At 42.0% G+C, this 18587-nt stretch overlaps 1 protein-coding gene across 18 annotated transcripts in view; it reads left to right on the top strand.

Moving 5' to 3' along the window:
* AP4S1 (adaptor related protein complex 4 subunit sigma 1) overlaps positions 1-18587 on the top strand; it is an 82194-nt gene that overhangs the window by 39247 nt on the left and 24360 nt on the right. For 12 of the 18 annotated variants that reach the window (XM_073800584.1, XM_073800585.1, XM_019924085.3 and 9 more), the window contains 4 exons: positions 1473-1682; positions 4280-4366; positions 6059-6127; positions 10197-10208. In XM_073800584.1, coding sequence (XP_073656685.1) covers positions 1545-1682; positions 4280-4366; positions 6059-6127; positions 10197-10208 — 306 coding nt within the window. In that variant the 5' untranslated portion in view covers positions 1473-1544. Of the gene's footprint in view, positions 1-1472; positions 1683-4279; positions 4367-6058; positions 6128-6255; positions 6346-10196; positions 10279-15683; positions 18063-18587 lie in introns of those variants that run through there. The other 6 variants (XR_012330008.1, XM_073800591.1, XM_073800589.1 and 3 more) reach the window with 3 other exon arrangements.

Genomic DNA, 18587 nt, shown 5'->3' with positions numbered 1-18587 from the left:
GTGGCACAGCTGTCAAATCCCCGGCTGAGCTGGTCTAGATGACATCCTGTTCTGCACACCGAATGAACACAGCAGCCCCAGGCTTTGCCAGACTGGATCTGCCTCTAACCAGCTCTTAGTGTTTGGAATTGTTATGAGATAACCGCCTGTCTGATAGGGTTTAGGAAATAAAAGATGAGCTAGGAAGGCAAAAAATAATATAAAAATATTATCATCTGTTGCAACTATTCTGTAAAATTATTCCAAGTTTTAAAATTTCGCTTAAGAACTATTGTTAACCTTGGTCTTTTGCACTGATTTTCAAAGATATTACAAAATGTGAATATGATTTTGTAAGATTGGCCTGAGACAGCTCTGATGCTCATGATGAAAGAATTGGCCATTGGTCAATATTGTGCGCTTTTGCATTGATTATTTCAAAAACTATATTAAGTATAAGAATAACAAACATGGGATTCAATACAGCTGAGTTTGAAATAAACCCACAAGCATGAATGAGGAGTAGGGGTGTCATGGATCTGTGTATGCGCTTGGCCTCTGACCTGCATCTCACCCCTGACATACAGTAATCCAGGTATCCTGGGTGCCTTAACATCCGTAAAATTCAGTTTTCTTGTCCTTAAAATGGGGATAACAGAAGTCCCTGCCTCAGAAAATTGTGAGAACTAAATAATGTATGTAAATTGCTCAGTACAGAACCTTATAGGACTTGTTACGGGGCCTTGTACGAGGACTTCGACAAATAGTTGATGTTACTACTGCTTTCAACACTAAGGAAAGAAGAGCTTCACTACACATCCTGTCTCCATTGTCCATAGAATAAATTTCATATTCCTTAACATAACTTCTAAAGCCCATTTTATCTTATGCGAGCAGCTCAATTTCCTGTGACCATTCTTCTTGCCCCCTGACCTGCAACCAAAGTGAACTTCCCAGAGCTTTCATACCCCTATTTTCTGTGCCTCAGAGTCTCTCCCTCTGGGTCATTCTTCAAGATCTTGCTTAAATGCCCCTTGTCTGGGAAGCCATTCCCAACTTTCCTATGATGCTCCTTGTCCCTCCCTTTTGTGCACCACAGAAGTATACCTGTCCCAGTTATAACTCATCACTCTGTACTGCTGTTATTTGTTTACCTATCCAGTACCTTTGCTAGGTGTCATGATCTGAAGATCAGAAATAATTACTTCTTCATCCATATTCTCCTTCTGGTGCTTGACACATAGTTGGCGCCCAACAAGATTGATGAAACAATTGAATGGATATGAGTAGAACTACTGTAGATACTCAAAAATGTTTTGGAGGATAACTAAGGAAAATTTATCTTTAGTTATTTATTAAAGTCTCATTTAGTTCACAGGAGTGAAGACCAATATTATCAGAAGACGTTTTACTTCTGGTTCATCTACAGAACACATTTAATATGATTCTTGAGAAATTTGATCTTGCCTTTCTGTTGTTCTTTTATTCTTCAGGTTCTGGTTACAGCTACCCCTCGCCATAACTTTTGAACTATATTTGGAAAAATACTGGCCAGAAAAAAAAAAATGATAAAATTTTTCCTCATGGTGAATAAACAAGGGCAGACCCGACTTTCTAAGTACTATGAACATGTGGAGATTAATAAGCGTACGCTTCTGGAAACAGAAGTCATAAAGAGCTGTCTCTCTCGATCCAATGAACAAGTAAGTTTCTGATTCTCTTTGATCTCTGCATTCAACTCAGCAGTGGCAAATTTATTATTACTGAGTCGCAGGGGCCATCGTTTTCTTTGAACTACATTCTTTCAATAGCTATTAGGGAAAATTAACAAATGAAGTGAAATGAAGACTGCCGCATAGCTCTCTTTACATCCCCTTAAGGAAAATAAAAGCAAAGAAAATCAGGAAAAGTCTTGGGTTCATATTTAGGTCAGCATATTTGTCTTATTGCACTATGGAAGTGGCAGCTCAAATTTAAGCCTGCTAATAGACATACCTTTTTTTTTTGTTCATATGAATTCAGCCCTTGGAACTCTTAGGAGTGCCTGTAGCAGACGGCTTTCTTTAAGCCAAAAGATGAAGGTCAGATGACCAGTATAGAGGCGAACAGTCAAGACCCACTTTGTGCCGGAGGATAATAACATGATTCTCATGTGGAGTGCAGTTTTTTTCTGCTTATCATTTTTATAAATTTACCACCAACGTAATACTGGAACAAGTAATTTAAAAACAAAACAAACTTGATTTGAACTTGTCTTATTATATAGATGGGAGAAATTGAAGTTAAAAAAGTCATATGAAACAACAAATCTATCCATTCTGCCAAAATTAAGGTTAAATTAAATCGTTAAAATAATAGTAAACAGGAATTGTAAAAACTGAGTCTACTTTTACAAAGGACTTTAGTTGGAGAATTACTTAGTCTAGGCCCTAAACTTGGAATCCTTGGAAATCACTGAGCAAACTAATGCAAATCCAGAAAGCTTATTTAAATCACCCATTAATTTTGCTAGTTCTCTTTTTCACTGCATATGTAGAAAGGCTGCTCCTGGGAACCACTGGTAAGTCATAAAATATTAAGCTACATCAGTGCTCACAAGTTACGCATTAGAACTGTGTTTCCCTTGGCTCCTAAATTGATTTTCCAGTCAGAACATCTCAGAGTCCTCTTTGAATTACTACTTTGGACTGCCATGGCACACACTGCTTTATGTAGTTGTCAAAAGAAAACAAAAACTATTAAAGGACTGTGTTAATAGCCACATACTTTAAGTAAAGGTAAACAAACTGCAGAAGTATTTCTGTTTGAATCTTTCTGCAGAATGTAGGCACTCTACAGTTTCATAGTTTTCACTGATAGGTTACCCTCTGAAATATATGCTTTGAAATGAACATACCATTAGATATTTTTGAAGCATTCTAAATTATCTTAGATTTTAAAGGGAACCCACTGGGCTTTTAGCATAATCAGGTACCAAAGTAACACAATCTCAGCTTCATTTTTATTTTATCCACAAAGGTGCTTGGATACTTTTTTTTTGAATGTCAGAAACTCCTGAGAGTCTTTGAAAAATGTTCCTCAGTTCTTTCAAATAGATTTTGTTTCCTTGAAAGATCTGACTGAACAGAAATAATACTGGCTCTACAATGAACCAAAAGCTGCAGAATGGTCCTGGACTTAATACTTTTATCCTAATGTCAAATAAAAGCCTCAAATGCCTCCATTATATAGATCGTTGAATGGCTTTCCCGTGGAAGAAATGCCATAATCAAAACTTGCAGCTTTGGAAATTCCTTGGCGGTCCAGTGGTTAGGACTCTGTGCTTTCACTGCCAGGGATGCGGGTTCGATCCCTGGTTAGGGAGCTAAGATCCCACAAGCTGTGTAGCATGGCCAAAAAAAACCAAACCAAACCAAACCAAAACAACTTGCAGCTTCATTCCCAGGTACATCTGAGCACCATAGAGCAACATATCCCAGTGCAAAAAGTCATACCGTTCTTGCTCAGTCACATTTGGTCAAGCGCACCCAAAAATCCAAAGGAAGGGCAACACTGTACCTTCAGCCTGCTGTCCAATTCCTGTCCACCCAGTGCCTTCCTCTCCCCCTTTGTACAATGGCTTTAGGAAAGAGATGAATGGGAAGGGAGTTGTTTCCTCCACTAGTCAGTAATGGTAAGCTAGTTATTAATTCCTATAAAGCAATATTTACAGTGGGAGATTTTTGTCTAGTGTCTGCCACACAAAAGCCATCTTTAAATAATTTATAAAAAGAGCCTACATTGATTCTTCTCAAAAAGAAGTCAAGATTTTTTCTTTTTTGCATGTGTGTATGCTCTGTATATTTGGCTCTTGAATGACTATCAGATAGTACAAACGGAATCTCTAATTGCTTCCAAAAGAGCCCAGGGGAGATGGAAAGAAGAAAATCTTCTTTATCATGTGGGCTTATTTTCACTTTTGGAGGCAGTCTAAAATGCTGATTATTTAGTAGCCTTTTCTTTGCTGGCTGAGTTCCACACAGAGCCAAGCAAAGGAATAAGAAGAAGTACAGGTGGGAACCCATGTGAACACTCAGACATTTTTCCAAGACCACTTCTCCACCTCCCACTAGAGATGCTTCCAAGCATTCCCCTGAGTACTGTGAGGAGGCGGCCGGCAAAGACTGTGTCACATCTTAATGTTGAATATTTCTAGGAATGTGTTGACAGATACTCAAATCAGAACCTAGAAATTATGCATGCCATTTTGAAGAAACCCCTGTCAACCACAGGAATTAATGTCTAATTGTGTTTTGTCTAGTGCTCTTTCATTGAATATAAGGATTTTAAGCTGATATATCGGCAGTATGCAGCTCTCTTCATTGTGGTCGGAGTTAATGACACTGAGGTAAGATAATAGAAGAGCTTATGGAAAATACAAGAAAATTAGGAATAACAGTCTGATTTTTTTTTAATAAATTTATTTATTTAATTTTGGCTGCGTTGGGTCTTCGCTGACACGTGCTGGCTTTTCTCTAGTTGCAGTGAGCAAGGGCTACTCTTTGTTGTGGTGCGTGGGCTTCTCATTGCAGTGGCTTCTTTTGTTGCGGAGTATGGGCTGTAGGCGCACGGGCTTCAGTAGTTGTGGCATGTTGGCTCAGTAGTTGTGGCTCACAGGCCCTAGAGCGCAGGCTCAGTAGTTGTGGCTCACGGACCTAGTTGCTCCGTGGCATGTGGGATCTTCCCAGACCAGAGCTCAAACCCTTGTCCCCTGCATCAGCAGGCGGATTCTCGACCACTACGTCACCAGGGAAGCCCAACAGTCTGATTTTGATTCCTCCTTAAATTGACATTTTCTTCCCCACTTACCTCCATAACAATTATCTTGACTCTTGAAGGATATTGGTTTTTATCAAGGCTGGGGAAACTGTGTGGAAGAGATAAACCTAGGATTTTTTTTGGATTAGATGAGCAATTTGTGGAGAAGCACAAAACCACAGAATGCCTTCCTCGACCCTAAGCAATACCAGTTTCCTGCCCTCATTCAGTGTGGCACAGTAGGGCAGCTTAGCCAAGGGTAGGGGCCAAACAACTGTGACATTAAACATAGGCTGACATTTCAGAAGGCAGAGCAAACTGTAAATATGATTGTGTTGTAATTACATCTCATCAGATATAGTTCACCTTTTCAGAAATGGTCAGTCCCAGATCAATAGCACCTTTGGCCATAGAATCCCTGAAAGGGTATTTAAGATCTAAAATACTTTGAAATCTCAGTTGATTGTTTTTTTATCCATGAACCAAACTTTGAGATGGTTTCCCCATCTTCACAGATGGGAAAGTGATGACATGAAGACTCTGGGGGAAAACAAAACAAAACAAAAACCAGGCTTCAGCCAGTTGGTGATGAAGTCAGGGAGTAAATCTCAGAACTCTATAATCACCAGACACAATCTGGTTTCAATTCAGTTAAATTCATCATGGACTTTTCAAAAACTCTTAGAGGTTAAGGTTTTCTACATTTCCCCTATTGATAAGCTTCTTTTAAAGAAATAAGTCCTAGAATTATTCTGAATATTTGTCAATAGGAAGCTGCTTTGCTCACATTATCTGTTTACCAAATGCTCTAAAACCTGGTTGCTGACTGGGCAGCTCCATGTCTGATTTCCCCAATAGGTCATATTAAAACTAACTGCACCCGGGAATTCCCTGGTGGCTCAGTGGTTAAGAATCCACTTGCCAATGTAGGGGACACGGGTTCGAGCTCTGGTCCGGGAAGATCCCACATGCCACGGAACAACTAAGCCCGAGTGCCACAACTACTGAGCCTGCACTTTAGAGCCCGTGAGCCACAACTACTGAGCCTGCATGCCACAACTACTGAAGCCCATGCACCGAGAGCCCGTGCTCCGCAACAAGAGAAGCCACCGCAATAAGAAGCCCGCGCACCACAATGAAGAGTAGCCCCCGTTCGCCGCAACTACAGAAAGCCCGCACACAGCAACAAAGACCCAACGCAGCCAAAAAATAAATAAATATTTTTTTTAATAAATAAATAAATAAAAATAAAACTAACTGCACCCGTCCTTTTTTATTTCAGAATGAGATGGCAATTTATGAATTCATCCATAACTTCGTGGAAGTTTTAGACGACTACTTCAGCCGAGTGGTAAGTCTAATGACTAAAAAATGGTTTTCGTCCTTAGCTCAATTTCCCAGAAATGGGTCTATGTCAAAAATATGTGTTAATGGGCCTCCCCGGTGGCGCAGTGGTTAAGAATCCACCTGCCAATGCAGGGGACACGGGTTCGAGCCCTGGGCCAGGAAGATCCCACATGCCACGGAGCAAAGCCCGTGCACCACAACTACTGAGCCCACGTGCCACAGCTACTGAAGCCCGCACGCCTAGAGCCCGTGCTCCGCAGCAAGAGAAGCCACCGCAATGAGGAGCCCCCCGCACCACAACGAAGAGTAGCCCCCGCTCACCACAACTGGAGAAGATCCACGCGCAGCAACAAAGACCCAACACAGCCAAAAATAAATAAATAAATACATTTATATATTTAAAAAAACGTGTTAATATAGAGCTTTAATGTGTAAAAGTTAAAAATCAAATGAGGCCAAATTTTCATTACCTTTCCTTCTGGCTCATCCAACGTGTTAGAAACCTACGTGTGTCTTAGATCTTTATAAAGAACCAGTTCTATAAGACTAAGAACCTCTTGTGTCTTTCTCTCAATTAAGATATTTTGCTATCGAACTTCCTCTCTCTTTTCTTCTTTCTTCTGCTTCCCCTCCTAGGACACCAGGACCCTTTTAGTTTAAGAATCATTTCCATCCAGACCCTTGCTTTGAGGATCAAAACCAAGTCCCCTTAAGGAATACATGAGTTCCTTTCCAGCAGTCCTTTAACAGTTGTACTGAAATGTAATTTAATAACATACAGTTCACCCATTTAAAGTGTACAGTTTTTAGTATGTACCCAGAGTTGTGTAACCATCACCACAATCAAGTTTAAAATATTTCATCACCCCAGAAAGAAACACCATACCATTTAGCATTTCTCTCCCAATTATCCCCTCCACCTGCTCCAAGCACTAGGCAATCTTCAGTCTACTTTCTGTCTCTATAGGTTTGCCTGTTATAGACATTTTATATAAATAGAATTATATAAAGTACAATAAAATATGGTCTTTTGTGACTGGCTTTTTAAATTTAGCATAATGTTTTCTAGGTTATGCTGATCACGTTGTAACATATATCAGCACTTCTTTTTTTATATAAATTTATTTATTTATTTATGGCTGCATTTGGTCTTTGTTGCCATGCACGGGCTTTCTCTAGTTGTGGCGAGCGGGGGCTACTCTTCGTTGTGGTGCGCAGACTTCTCATTGCGGTGGCTTCTCTTGTTGTGGAGCCACAACTCTTCGTTGTGGAGCACGGGCTCTAGGTGCACGGGTTTCAGTTCGGCAGGCGGACTCTCAACCACTGCGCCACCAGGGAAGCCCTGGCAGACTTCGTTACAGGGCAATCGACTAGCCTGTTTTCATTGCCTTAGTGCAGTTTGTTCTTAGAGTGTGGTTCCTGGACCAGCAGCATAATTATTACCTGGGAACTTGTTAGAAGTGTAAACTCTTGGCCTACGCCAGACTACTGAATCAGAAACTCTGGGTTGAGGCACAGCAAACTGTGTTTCAAGAAGCCTTCCAAGTGATTCTGATGCATGCTTAAGTTTGAGAACCACTGCCTTAATGCATGAGGCTTGCTGTCAGCTATTTCCTAATTCAGCGGTTGGAGCTGGGCAGCTGCCTAGTGGCCTGCGACATGGTAGTGCCTCTAGCTAGGAAGGGATTGGTGCCCTCCAAAGCTGAAAGAGCAAGAGGTCTGGCCATTCCAGAGACTGGCCTTGCAGGGACAGGGGGCATTGGGTCTGGTTTTAAAATCCATCTTCTTGGGCTTCCCTGGTGGCACGGCGGTTGAGAGTCTGCCTGCTGATGCAGGGGACACGGGTTCGTGCCCCGGTCCGGGAGGATCCCACGTGCCGTGGAGCGGCTAGGCCCGTGAGCCATGGCCGCTGAGCCTGCACGTCCGGAGCCTGTGCTCCGCAATGGGAGAGGCCACAACAGTGAGAGGCCCGCGTAATGCAAAAAAAAAAAATCCACCTTCTTATTGATTGCTTGGGGAGAGCACTATAGACCAGCACTTTCTGTCCAATAGAACTTTCTGCAGTGATAGAAATGTTCTCTATCTGTGCCATCCAATGTGGTAGGTGCTAAGCCACATGTACCTCTTGAATATTTGAAATGTGATTAGTGTAAATGAGGAATTGAAATTATAATTTTATTTAATTTTAATTGATTTAAATCACCATGTGAGGCAGGTGGTTACCATACGGACAGCATAGCTGTAGTTCCGGCTTATCTCCTGATGACCACTTTCTTAGACAGACTGGTTGCAAGTCAGGGTCTGTGATTCAGAGCTGGCCATGGTTAGTCACTTTAAGGGAACACCTATCAAGAAGAATATAATTTCCCAAAATAGCAATGTTTTAAACCTGGGAGAATAAAGCGTGGGTACAGGCACTATCATTGCTAAGGTTTTAAAAATTATTATATTCGGTAACTAAGAATAAATAGCAGGTTGCTGAATTTTAGCTGTTATTCTAGGGAGAGAGTCAGTGACCACATAAACCACAGAAGTAAAGATTAGGATTTAATTTAAGCCAGGTGATTATACAGGACTTGGAGAGTACTAAGGGATGACCTGGTTTAGGATGACAGTAGCAAAAAGAAGAAAAAGAGGAGAGAGAAGAGAACCCTGGGAAAGAAAATAGAATCTGTCCCACTCATGGAGAATGCCTTGTCATCTAAGATTTATTTTTAGGTTTGTGAGTTTTAAACAGTTTTTCTGGGGCTATTTTTAATCTTAGAGGTTCCAAATCTTAAATTTGGAGATCAATCTCATGCTGTCTGGGCTGAAAGAAGCATCTTGACATCACGTTTCAAAACAGAAAGCCAGCCCAGTTAGCTTCCAGAGAGGCAGTTTTGCAAGAGATGAGGGCTGTTGCTGTTGAGGAAGTGGGATCAGAGTTGTCAGTGCTGCACTTGACAAACCTTAAGTCCTTTCAAAGATGAATTTAGCGCTTTCATCTTTTCTCCATCTATGACTTTTTCAGGACATAAATTTGTTCATTAAAAAAAATTAAAAATACATATGAGCAAAAAGAAAGGGTAGATCATCAGTGAGCATGCCGTTTATTGATACATACTGTTAGGTACATTGCCTTTTAGGCTTTATGTATCTGTATCTAACTATATCTATATCTATCTACATATATACAGGGGATAATGCTGTATATAACATTTTATGACTAGCTTTTAAATTTTTATTTATTTTTGGCTGTGTTGGGTCTTTGTTGCTATGCACGGGCTTTCTCTAGCTGCGGTGAGCAGGGGCTACTCTTCGTTGTGGTGCATGGGCTTCTCATTGCGGTGGCTTCTCTTGTTGTGGAGCACGGGCTCTAGGTGCGTGGGCTTCAGTAGCTGTGGCTCATGGGCTCTAGAGTGCAGCCTCAGTAGTTGTGGCACACGGGCTTAGTTGCTCCGCGGCATGTGGGATCTTCCCGGACCAGGGCTCGAACCCGTGTCCCCTGCATTGGCAGGCAGATTCTTATCCCCTGCGCCACCAGGGAAGCCCCAGACTAGCTTTTTTATTTAACAGTATGTCAGGACTTATGTACCTATGTCATCATTTGTGGATTTGCTATAATTTATTTAAGTAGTCCCCCCTTGATAGACACTTAGCTTGTTTTCAGCAATTTGCTACTATAAATAACATTACCCTGAATATGCTGTCACACATCATTGTGCCGTTATTTAACTGTTCCCTTAGGAGAGACTTCTAGAAGTAAAACTGATGGATTCAAACTGTGTGCACATTATTACGATTTTGTATATACCTATCAAATTACCTATGATCTGTAAAGGTTGAATTAGTTTATTCCCTCTACACTCTAAAGGTGAAATGTTTTAGCCTATAAAAGTCCTCTAAACTGCAGCCTATTTTGTTTTTTTAAATCACTGTCCCAAACTCAGGGCCTTCCCACACTCAGGCTTCTCCCTACAGAGCAGCCTCTCCCACCTGCTTTCAGGCTGGCAACCAGAGCAGCCGCTGTCTCTGCTAAGTGCATTGTGTCCCAGTGTCTCCTTCTCATCCTTGGACTCTTTTCTCTTTTCCAGAGTGAATTAGATGTATCCTTTTTCAGTGCTGTGAACCAAGTTTTCCATAGTGCTTGGCAAAGAACAGGCTAGTCTTGATCAGGTAAGTGCCATGGGGCAGGAAACCAATTCAGCCGAATCCAGAATTCAGAAGGCTAATCATCAGCAGCTCTGACAAGACAGCCGGAGGTACAGGTGCTTTGCAGAAACCCTCCACCCTTTTTCACAAAGACGATTCTTGTACTTTTCAGACGGGGCAATGCTATGGTGGTAGTTAATAATCACTCTTATATATTAATTTAACTTTTGCATATGGAATAGACTTTTGCAGAATTTAAATAACACAGCCAGAAAGTGCTTGGGCCTCCTGGAGAGAATGGATTTCCACAGCTCTAGGTATAAATCTCCAGAAATTCCCCACATGATCAGAAGAAGGCCTTCAGGGATGATAAACTGGAAGGTTAAAGAAATTGCCTGGCTTGTATTCATCTCCTTTTATAGCAGAGGAAGCTCTCCTTTTCTTCTCTTCTCCTTTTTAAATCAGAGTATCCAAGGGCCCCAAGAACAAGCATGATTTACTTAGAATGTTGCAGGCCTGCGGATTTGGGCAGGAGCCCACTGGGGTTCGTGTCAGTGCTCTGGAGGCAAGTTGTCTTTTAAGTTAATCTTTACTTCGGAAATCTGCTTACCACTTGAACGCAATAAATAGGTGTCCTTTGAGAAAACATCAGGCTTGAATATGAAATAGTAACATTAATTATAACAAATATATTAATTATAACATGTTTATGTGTGTGTATACACACACGCACACATACACACACACACACACACACATACACACATACACACACACATACACACACACACACATACACACACACATACACATTAGATGCCTATGCCCAGAAACAGTATGCCAGTATATTCTGGGGAAATGGCCATTTACCTTTTACTATTGATAGAAAATGTCATGTTGATAAACTTGATTTGCAGGCTGTATTTGAAGCCTCTTTAAATCAGTTGGGGAAATCTGAGTGCCCTCTAGTGGTGAGTGACCTAAATCTGTGGTCCTTTTGACCTAGGAGACCCAAGACCAGGCTGTATATATATTAGGGTGTATTTTTATGCAGCATGTCACATTGCATTTTAACTAAGTCCTTTAAAGCAATTCAAAATAAATCTCTTCCTCCTTGTACAGGGTAATAAGAAAAATGACTTTTGATTTAAGAAGTCATCAGGAAGACAGCAAAAGCTAATAGTTACTTTACTGGGAATATAGATACCCAAGTTTTGCTTTCATTGCTGCTACCAACTGTCTGTGTGTATCAGACAAGACACATAACCCCCTCATCTCAGAATGACAGAATTAAACTAGAAGAGCCTTAACACCCTCTCAGCCTTAATGTTTGATGTTGCCATGACTAGGTAACTGAGCTATCTTACACCTAGAACAGGATGGGAAAGTCTTATAAGTCTAGATATTCAGAGAAGTAAAGTGAATCAGATATAGTAGGATGTGTATTATAGTTGGACTCAGTGTGTTGATGTGTCTTATATACTGACTAGGTGTTTATTAAAAGTAGAGATGGGTTTGTCTTTGTATCCCTCTAGTGTATAGCATAGGTCCATGTAATGAACTCCAGCATTCTTGTTTGAATTTAATTTTCACACCAAAGCACACAATTTTCATCCTTACCCTGCATTTTACTTAGTTTCATTTTTGCCTTCTCTTCCTCTCTGACCAACTTATATATTCCTGTTCTTGGGAAATACTTAGGCACATCCACCTGACAGATTAGGAATTTTGCATAATTTAGAGAAGGGAACTAAATCTCTCTAGACCTGGAAGTGTATGTCTGTGCTCAAGCTGTAAATTCACGTGGCCCTCCCATGGTCTAAAAGTGCAGCAGGGGGCAGGGCAGGCAGGGCATGGGGCACCTCTCTTCTATTGAGATTCTGAAAGAGTTTCTACCCTCAGCCATCTGAAAAAGGTCAAATTACAAACCCACGACTCGATTCTGTCTCATACATAGTTTTTTTGTTTTTTTTTTTTTGGCCGGGCTGCGCAGCTTGCAGGATCTTAGTTCCCCGACCAGGGATTGAACCCAGGCCACGGCAATGGAAGCTCGGAGTCCTAACCACTGGACCTCCAGGGAATTCCCCACAGTTCTGTGTAACTGTCACGTTGAAGAAGTCCAGGGAAAACTTTACACGTCAGTTTCTTAACAGTAAGACAAGGGAGCCTTTTAGAGGTGTGGCCTCACAGACAGACCGCATCACCACCCTGGTAGCATGTAACCAGGAACCTACCAGAGCAGCTAACATTGTGTCAGGGAAGCTTCCTTAGGCCTTGAAAGGTTGGACCAGCAGCTGATATAATTGCAAGTTGGAACCGGTTCTCCCAACACTCAAGAGCACATAACCTTTGTGTTTGCTCAGATTAAGGAAGCCTTCCACGTCCGTCTGCTTGGAACAGACATGATTTAAGGCTCAGTCTTGTTGCAGCAACAGGAAGGTGGGAGTCCAAACCTTATGGAACTCCCAAGAAGCCCTTTACTCGCAGTCTTTCTCCAGAGACTTTACCGCCCTGCAGCCTTTTAAGAAGGGAGCGGTTTTCCAGAGCCTGTAGGCTTAGACATTGGGAAATTAAATGCATTGTTTACATTTTTCCCTAGTATGGGCTTGTTCTACTTCTAAGAAGACTAACGTCACAGAGCAAGGCAGATGGGTTATTAAAAAGAAATGACATAAGCTCAGGAAATCAGGACAGAAATTCTGGTTTGTTGAAAACCCTTCTACTAAGTGGAAACTCTCTGTTGCAGAGTAGTCTCAAGTGGGGCGGCCTGTACCCCGGGGACTGAGCACATCAGGACCTAAACCGTTCACGTGCGCTGAAGCAGCCCTGGTACCCTCTTTACATTCCACTCCACCCGCGGGGCTGAAATGTTGCCTGAGGACTTCTGTCGGGAAAGTTTGCCCTTCCTCATACTTCGGTAGACTTATTTAAGACTTCAAATTCCACGAATTAAGATAGTTTTTAGGAACCAACTGATGAGCTTCTCAATATGTGCTCAGCTCCAGAGCCCCAGGTTTGCCGGATTCTCCAGACAATTCATAATTCAAAGGAGCAGTCGGATCCCCTTCTGCTAAATAGTCAGAGGATGGCACCCACGAACAGTGCTGTGTAGAAGTCCAGTTCCTCCCCAGTTCAGTGCACACCTAATGTGTGTGAAGGCACCAAAACCCTTGACACCCCTTTTGGTATTTGGTGGCCTTAAAGAGGCTTAAAGACTCAGTTAATTTTGGCTAGAATGGAATGCAGCAGTACTGTCTTCAGACCCAGACAACCAGGGTCCCCTTCCTGGGCCCTGTGCTTTAGAGGACCCTACTCTAGCTCTCCTTCAGCAGCACCCCTCTCCATGGGGTAAGGATGCTTACCCAGAGCCGGCAGGGCCCCCCATCCACTCCTTGACCACCCTCCAGCACCTGGGTCCCCAGAATTTAGCAGGTACCTGGTCATCCCAGTGCCTGCTGCCAGGGCCTATGCAGGTCTCTTTACCACCCCAGGACTGGAGGCAGGAATAATAGAGAGGCTGGGATGGTAAGGGGGGTATTCCACATGCATGCCTGGGAGGAAAAGCCAGGAACAAGCTGGGGTTCCTATTTATATTCTTGTGCCCCCTCCCTGACAAATATAGGATAGCTCTAGAATCCAGAATGTTTTCTTCATTCAAAAATATCTTAAAAAAAAATCTTCAGAACACTCATGTTTTTACTTTGTAAGTCCTTAAAGTCCAAAAGCTTGAGCAATTAATTCTAGAGCCTAAAAGCTCACATGCGTGATGTGAAACATGCTCTCTTTACTGAAGTTGAGGGTGGGCGAGTAGGAAGGGCCTCCATCCTCTTGCACTCTCTATGACTCAGCTAGTTATCTACCAGGGTGTGCCCTGGAAGACTAAAAGCACCCAGCCAACAGTAAGAGCACCGCTAAGATTTGCAGTCAGGCCCTGATCAGGCCCCAGGCCCAGTAGGGGGACGTCTATCTGTCGTTCCTTCATTACTTTCCTAAAATCCCAAACACCTTTAGAGGTCCAGAAACTAGAACAGGGCTTCTCCAAATAGGAGATAATTTCAGCCTGACTTAGTGAGAAATCACAAAAGTAACTTGTTCAACTAGGGGCTATGGAAATACTGACAAGAGGACCAAAGATATTCTCTAGGGAAACCATCCAACACTGAAGTGGCAGCTTCCAGAGGAACTGGAATTTTCTCGATGGTCTCTCAGAAAGTTAAAATAATTAATTGTTATTACAAAAGGATTTCTTTTGAGGTATGGTGGAGCATGTGACTACATCAGGAATAGCGTGATCATATCAGAAAGGAGTAAACTAGCTTTCCTCTCCCTGAAGGTTACTTTTGGAGTCATAGGGTTTGACTGCTTTGGAGTTGGAAGAAAACTACACAATCATCAAGTTAAAATCTCACTTTTTAGACAAAGAGGCTGAGGCTCAGAGACCGATACTAGTTCTGTCCCAGAGTAGCTCTATGGATTGATTGTTCCAAACTACAGAGCTACTTTGGCACAGAGCTGGTACTGGTCTCCGGGTTTCCAGAGCCTTTGATTCTAGGGCTACAAATGTGATTTAAGATTAAATTTGACACACTTTTTGAAAATTCATAATCATCTGGAGTAGATTGTAGCAAATTAGTCTCTAAGAAAACATTTATAAAGTGCCTGGCACCATGCTGTCTTGGTGTTTCCTGAATTAGGGAAGAAGTTTTAGAGAAACCCTCGTCTTCGGTCGGAGGAGTCATAAATAATGAAAAATTCTGAAGCGAATACCTGAATGTCTTGATAAGAGCATGCTTTCCAAAAGCGACGTTCACGTCAGAGATTCCTAAACATCTTTTCCTTTTGAAAATATGTCCATTGAAGCAGGGCTGCAAGAGAAGAGAGCAGGCCCCTGGGCCCAAGGGAATGTGTGCAGCTGGTCCAGTCTTTGGGAAGGGCAGGCAAGGAGGGGTAAGGGGGCCACAGCCCTCTCCAGCATGAGAGTTCTAGTCAAGTCATGAGTGATGAGTCTCAGAATTATGAACAGTCTCCAAGGGAGTCAGCCGTTCACCTGGGAAAGGGATGTGAAAGTTCCAGATTAAACAGTTCTGCCTTCCAGGCCATTTTGGCCCTCCCTAGCCTTAGCCATCTCTCTATATCCTTTAAGTGTGTTTCTGAGTCCTTTAGGTGCCATATTCATCCCCTACTATTCCTCCTATCCCTCTCTCCAGGTCCCTCTGCCTTACCCCCACTCCTTCTGTTCTATGCTTCTGGGTTCTGTTTTACTCAGGAATAGTGGCAGCAAGCTATGAGAAGCAACAGAGAATCTGGGGGAAAAAAAACAAGAGAATGACAGGCTCATTGACCCCAGTGCTGACTGATATTTGTGTAATTTTACATAAGCCTATATAAACTTAAAAAAAATTACACTGGGATGTCTTTGTTGCTTTCAGAATATGAATGGATCTTTCAGGAAAACCTACTTAACAACAACAATAAAAAAACACTCCTTGGGGCTTCCCTGGTGGCGCAGTGGTTGAGAATCTGCCTGCCAATACAGGGAACACGGGTTCGAGCCCTGGTCTGGGAAGATCCCACAGGCCACGGAGCAACTAGGCCCGTGAGCCACAACTACTGAGCCTGCGCTCCGCAACAAGAGAGGCCGCCATAGTGAAGAGGCCCATGCACTGCGATGAAGAGTGGCCCCCGCTCGCCACAACTGGAGAAAGCCCTCGCACAGAAACGAAGACCCAACACAGCCAAAAATAAAAATAAATGAATAAATAAAAGATTACTATTAATAAAAACAAAAAAACAACAAAAAAAACCCCACTCCTTTTCAGTGACCTAATTAACTAAAGGCCATACTAAGCCTAAAAGTGAACACAAGACTATTACAAGGAGAGTATATCCAGAACTATGCAGAATCTTCATGATAATCTTCCATACAGTAGCATGTGATTTTCAGTGGGAAATGTGAACACATTGGCTCTTTGCAACTTATCTAATTCCATGGGCAATTGAGTTAAAGTATAAAAAAAAAAGAGAACACGTTTTTTCCCCACCGTACTTAAAGAACTTTTTCTTTTTCTTTCTCTTTCTTTCTCTCTCTCTCTCTCTCACTACGTTGGGTCTTCGTTGCTGTGTGCGAGCTTTCTCTAGTTGGGGCGAGCGGGGGCTACTCTTTGTTGCGGAGCATGGGTTCTAGGCACGTAGGCTTCAGTAGTTGTGGCTCTCGGGCTCTAGAGTACAGGCTCAGTAGTTGTGGCGCACAGGCTTAGATGCTCCATGGCGTGTGGGATCTTCCCCGGCCAGGGATCAAACCTGTCCTGTGTCCCCTGCATTGGCAGGTGGATTCTTAACTACTGCACCACCAGGGAAGTCCGAGCTAGAATCTTAAAAGAAAAAAAAAAAAGAAAAGAAATCAAATAAGACAAGGGATCTGAGGCCAAAATCTAGAATTAGAAAGTTTAGTTTCTAGGCTGGGCTCTTCCTTGGAATTGCTTTTGAGGTCCCATTAGAATGTATGCTGCTCAGTTTTCTCTTATTAAAGGAGAACTAGACCACCACAGTGGTGTTAAAATACCATGATGAAAAAGTGCTTTATGATCCAGAGATCAAAATTCCAATGTATGAACCAGAAACATTTCAATCACTCTAATTAAAAAATTGATTTCAAGTGGCACTAATATTACTGAGGTCCTACGCTATTCAGCTCCAATCCACATTACATAGAAATTCAGAAAGGCTCTAGGTTTCCGGGTTGGGAGAAAGTGGGGCTTTATGAATCTGTTCTTTAAGAGGCTCTTTCTAGTTCATATCAGCTCCAACCTTAGGGTGCCCATGAAGGTAAACAAGTTTCCTCAAGGATCTTTAAGTCAGTTGAATTCAGTAAAACCTAAGGTTGGACCCTCTTAAACTAGTCATTCTCAGCTCATCACCTTAATAGACCAACAGCTTGTGCCTTTCTTGCTTCCTCCTATTCCAAATGTCAGGGCTAAAGTGTGTTTGCCTCTGCTTATTGCCACGGGACTTGGCATATAGGGCATTTTTTGGTTCCTGCTCACCTGGCTTGTAGCCCAAATGCCATTACTCCTGGCTTTTCCAGTGTGCACAAGTAACTCATTAACCAAATCAAGATGTGAACAACAGCTGGATTCTTATTTTCAAGAAGCCACATGATTCCAAGGGGAAATCAGTTTTCAGGCTTTTGCCTCACATTCGATTTGGTCTGTGGTTTCCCTTTATAGTGCCAGAAAGTTGCATGATTATTAGAGGTTTCAGCCAGATACTCAGATAGACAGGCAGTCACATGCCCACAGTACCAAATGCCCTCACTGAGCAATTCATGTTTCCAGGATGTTGGGAAATTCAGACTTGCTGAAGGACCTTGTCCTTGCATTGTGAGGATGTCAGTGGTTGATATGATTCAGCAGTAAATTCTAATCTGAATTGCAAAACATTGAGCTAGTTGTTCAAGGGGACATCTGAATTGCTGACCATATTCTTGCCAAAGATGGAGCAGTCTTCAGAGCAGCTTGATCCCTGCATCGATTCAAATAGAATAGATTAAAATGAGATCTCCTTCTACCTCAGAATCACCCTGGATGGGTTGACATTTTCAAAGGCACTAGGCTTTAAACAACAAGGTCCTATTGTATAGCACAGAGAACTATATTCAATATCCTAAGATAAACCATAATGGAAAAGAATATTTTAAAACAGAATGTATATATATGTGTATAACTGAATCACTTTGCTGTACAGCACTAATTTCCACAACACTGTAAATCAACTATACTTAAAACAAAAAACCTTGACACCAAAAAAAAGGCACTAGGCTTTCATTGCCCTTAGTGAATACAACAGGGGGATTCTACAGGGCATTTTTTTCATGCAGTCACCTGTGCTTCCCAGCTCTGCCTTCCTTTATACCTGGCTGTCATTCCTACCATGTTCTGGCTTCTGGGTCTGGTGAAGAGGATTAAGTCAAGCGCCTAATATTCCAGTCCCAATTTGGCCATGGACAAAGCAATCATCCATCTAATTGGAAGATATTATTAATAGGTATAACAGAGTAAAGCTTTTTTTTTTCTGGGTCACTTTAGGACAGTCCCCATGGGCTCCTGAAAAAGTTTATTCTGCTGGAGAACTATTCGCACAGAGCTTAATGAGGTATTAACACAGAGCCTAATAGAAACTTAAAAGTCATTCACAGGATTGTCTCATTCTCTATAGATGTACTTTACTAAACAAATACAATAGACTTGAACGTCTGGAATTATTGGGAAGAAAAATCAGGTGGTAATGGCTCATTTTACAAAGATTCACTAATTATGAACTCCCATAGTGCATTT

Source organism: Tursiops truncatus, chromosome 2 (genome assembly GCF_011762595.2).
Source record: "Tursiops truncatus isolate mTurTru1 chromosome 2, mTurTru1.mat.Y, whole genome shotgun sequence".
NCBI lineage: Eukaryota > Metazoa > Chordata > Mammalia > Artiodactyla > Delphinidae > Tursiops > Tursiops truncatus.
This window is presented reverse-complemented; position numbering and strand designations above follow the sequence as displayed.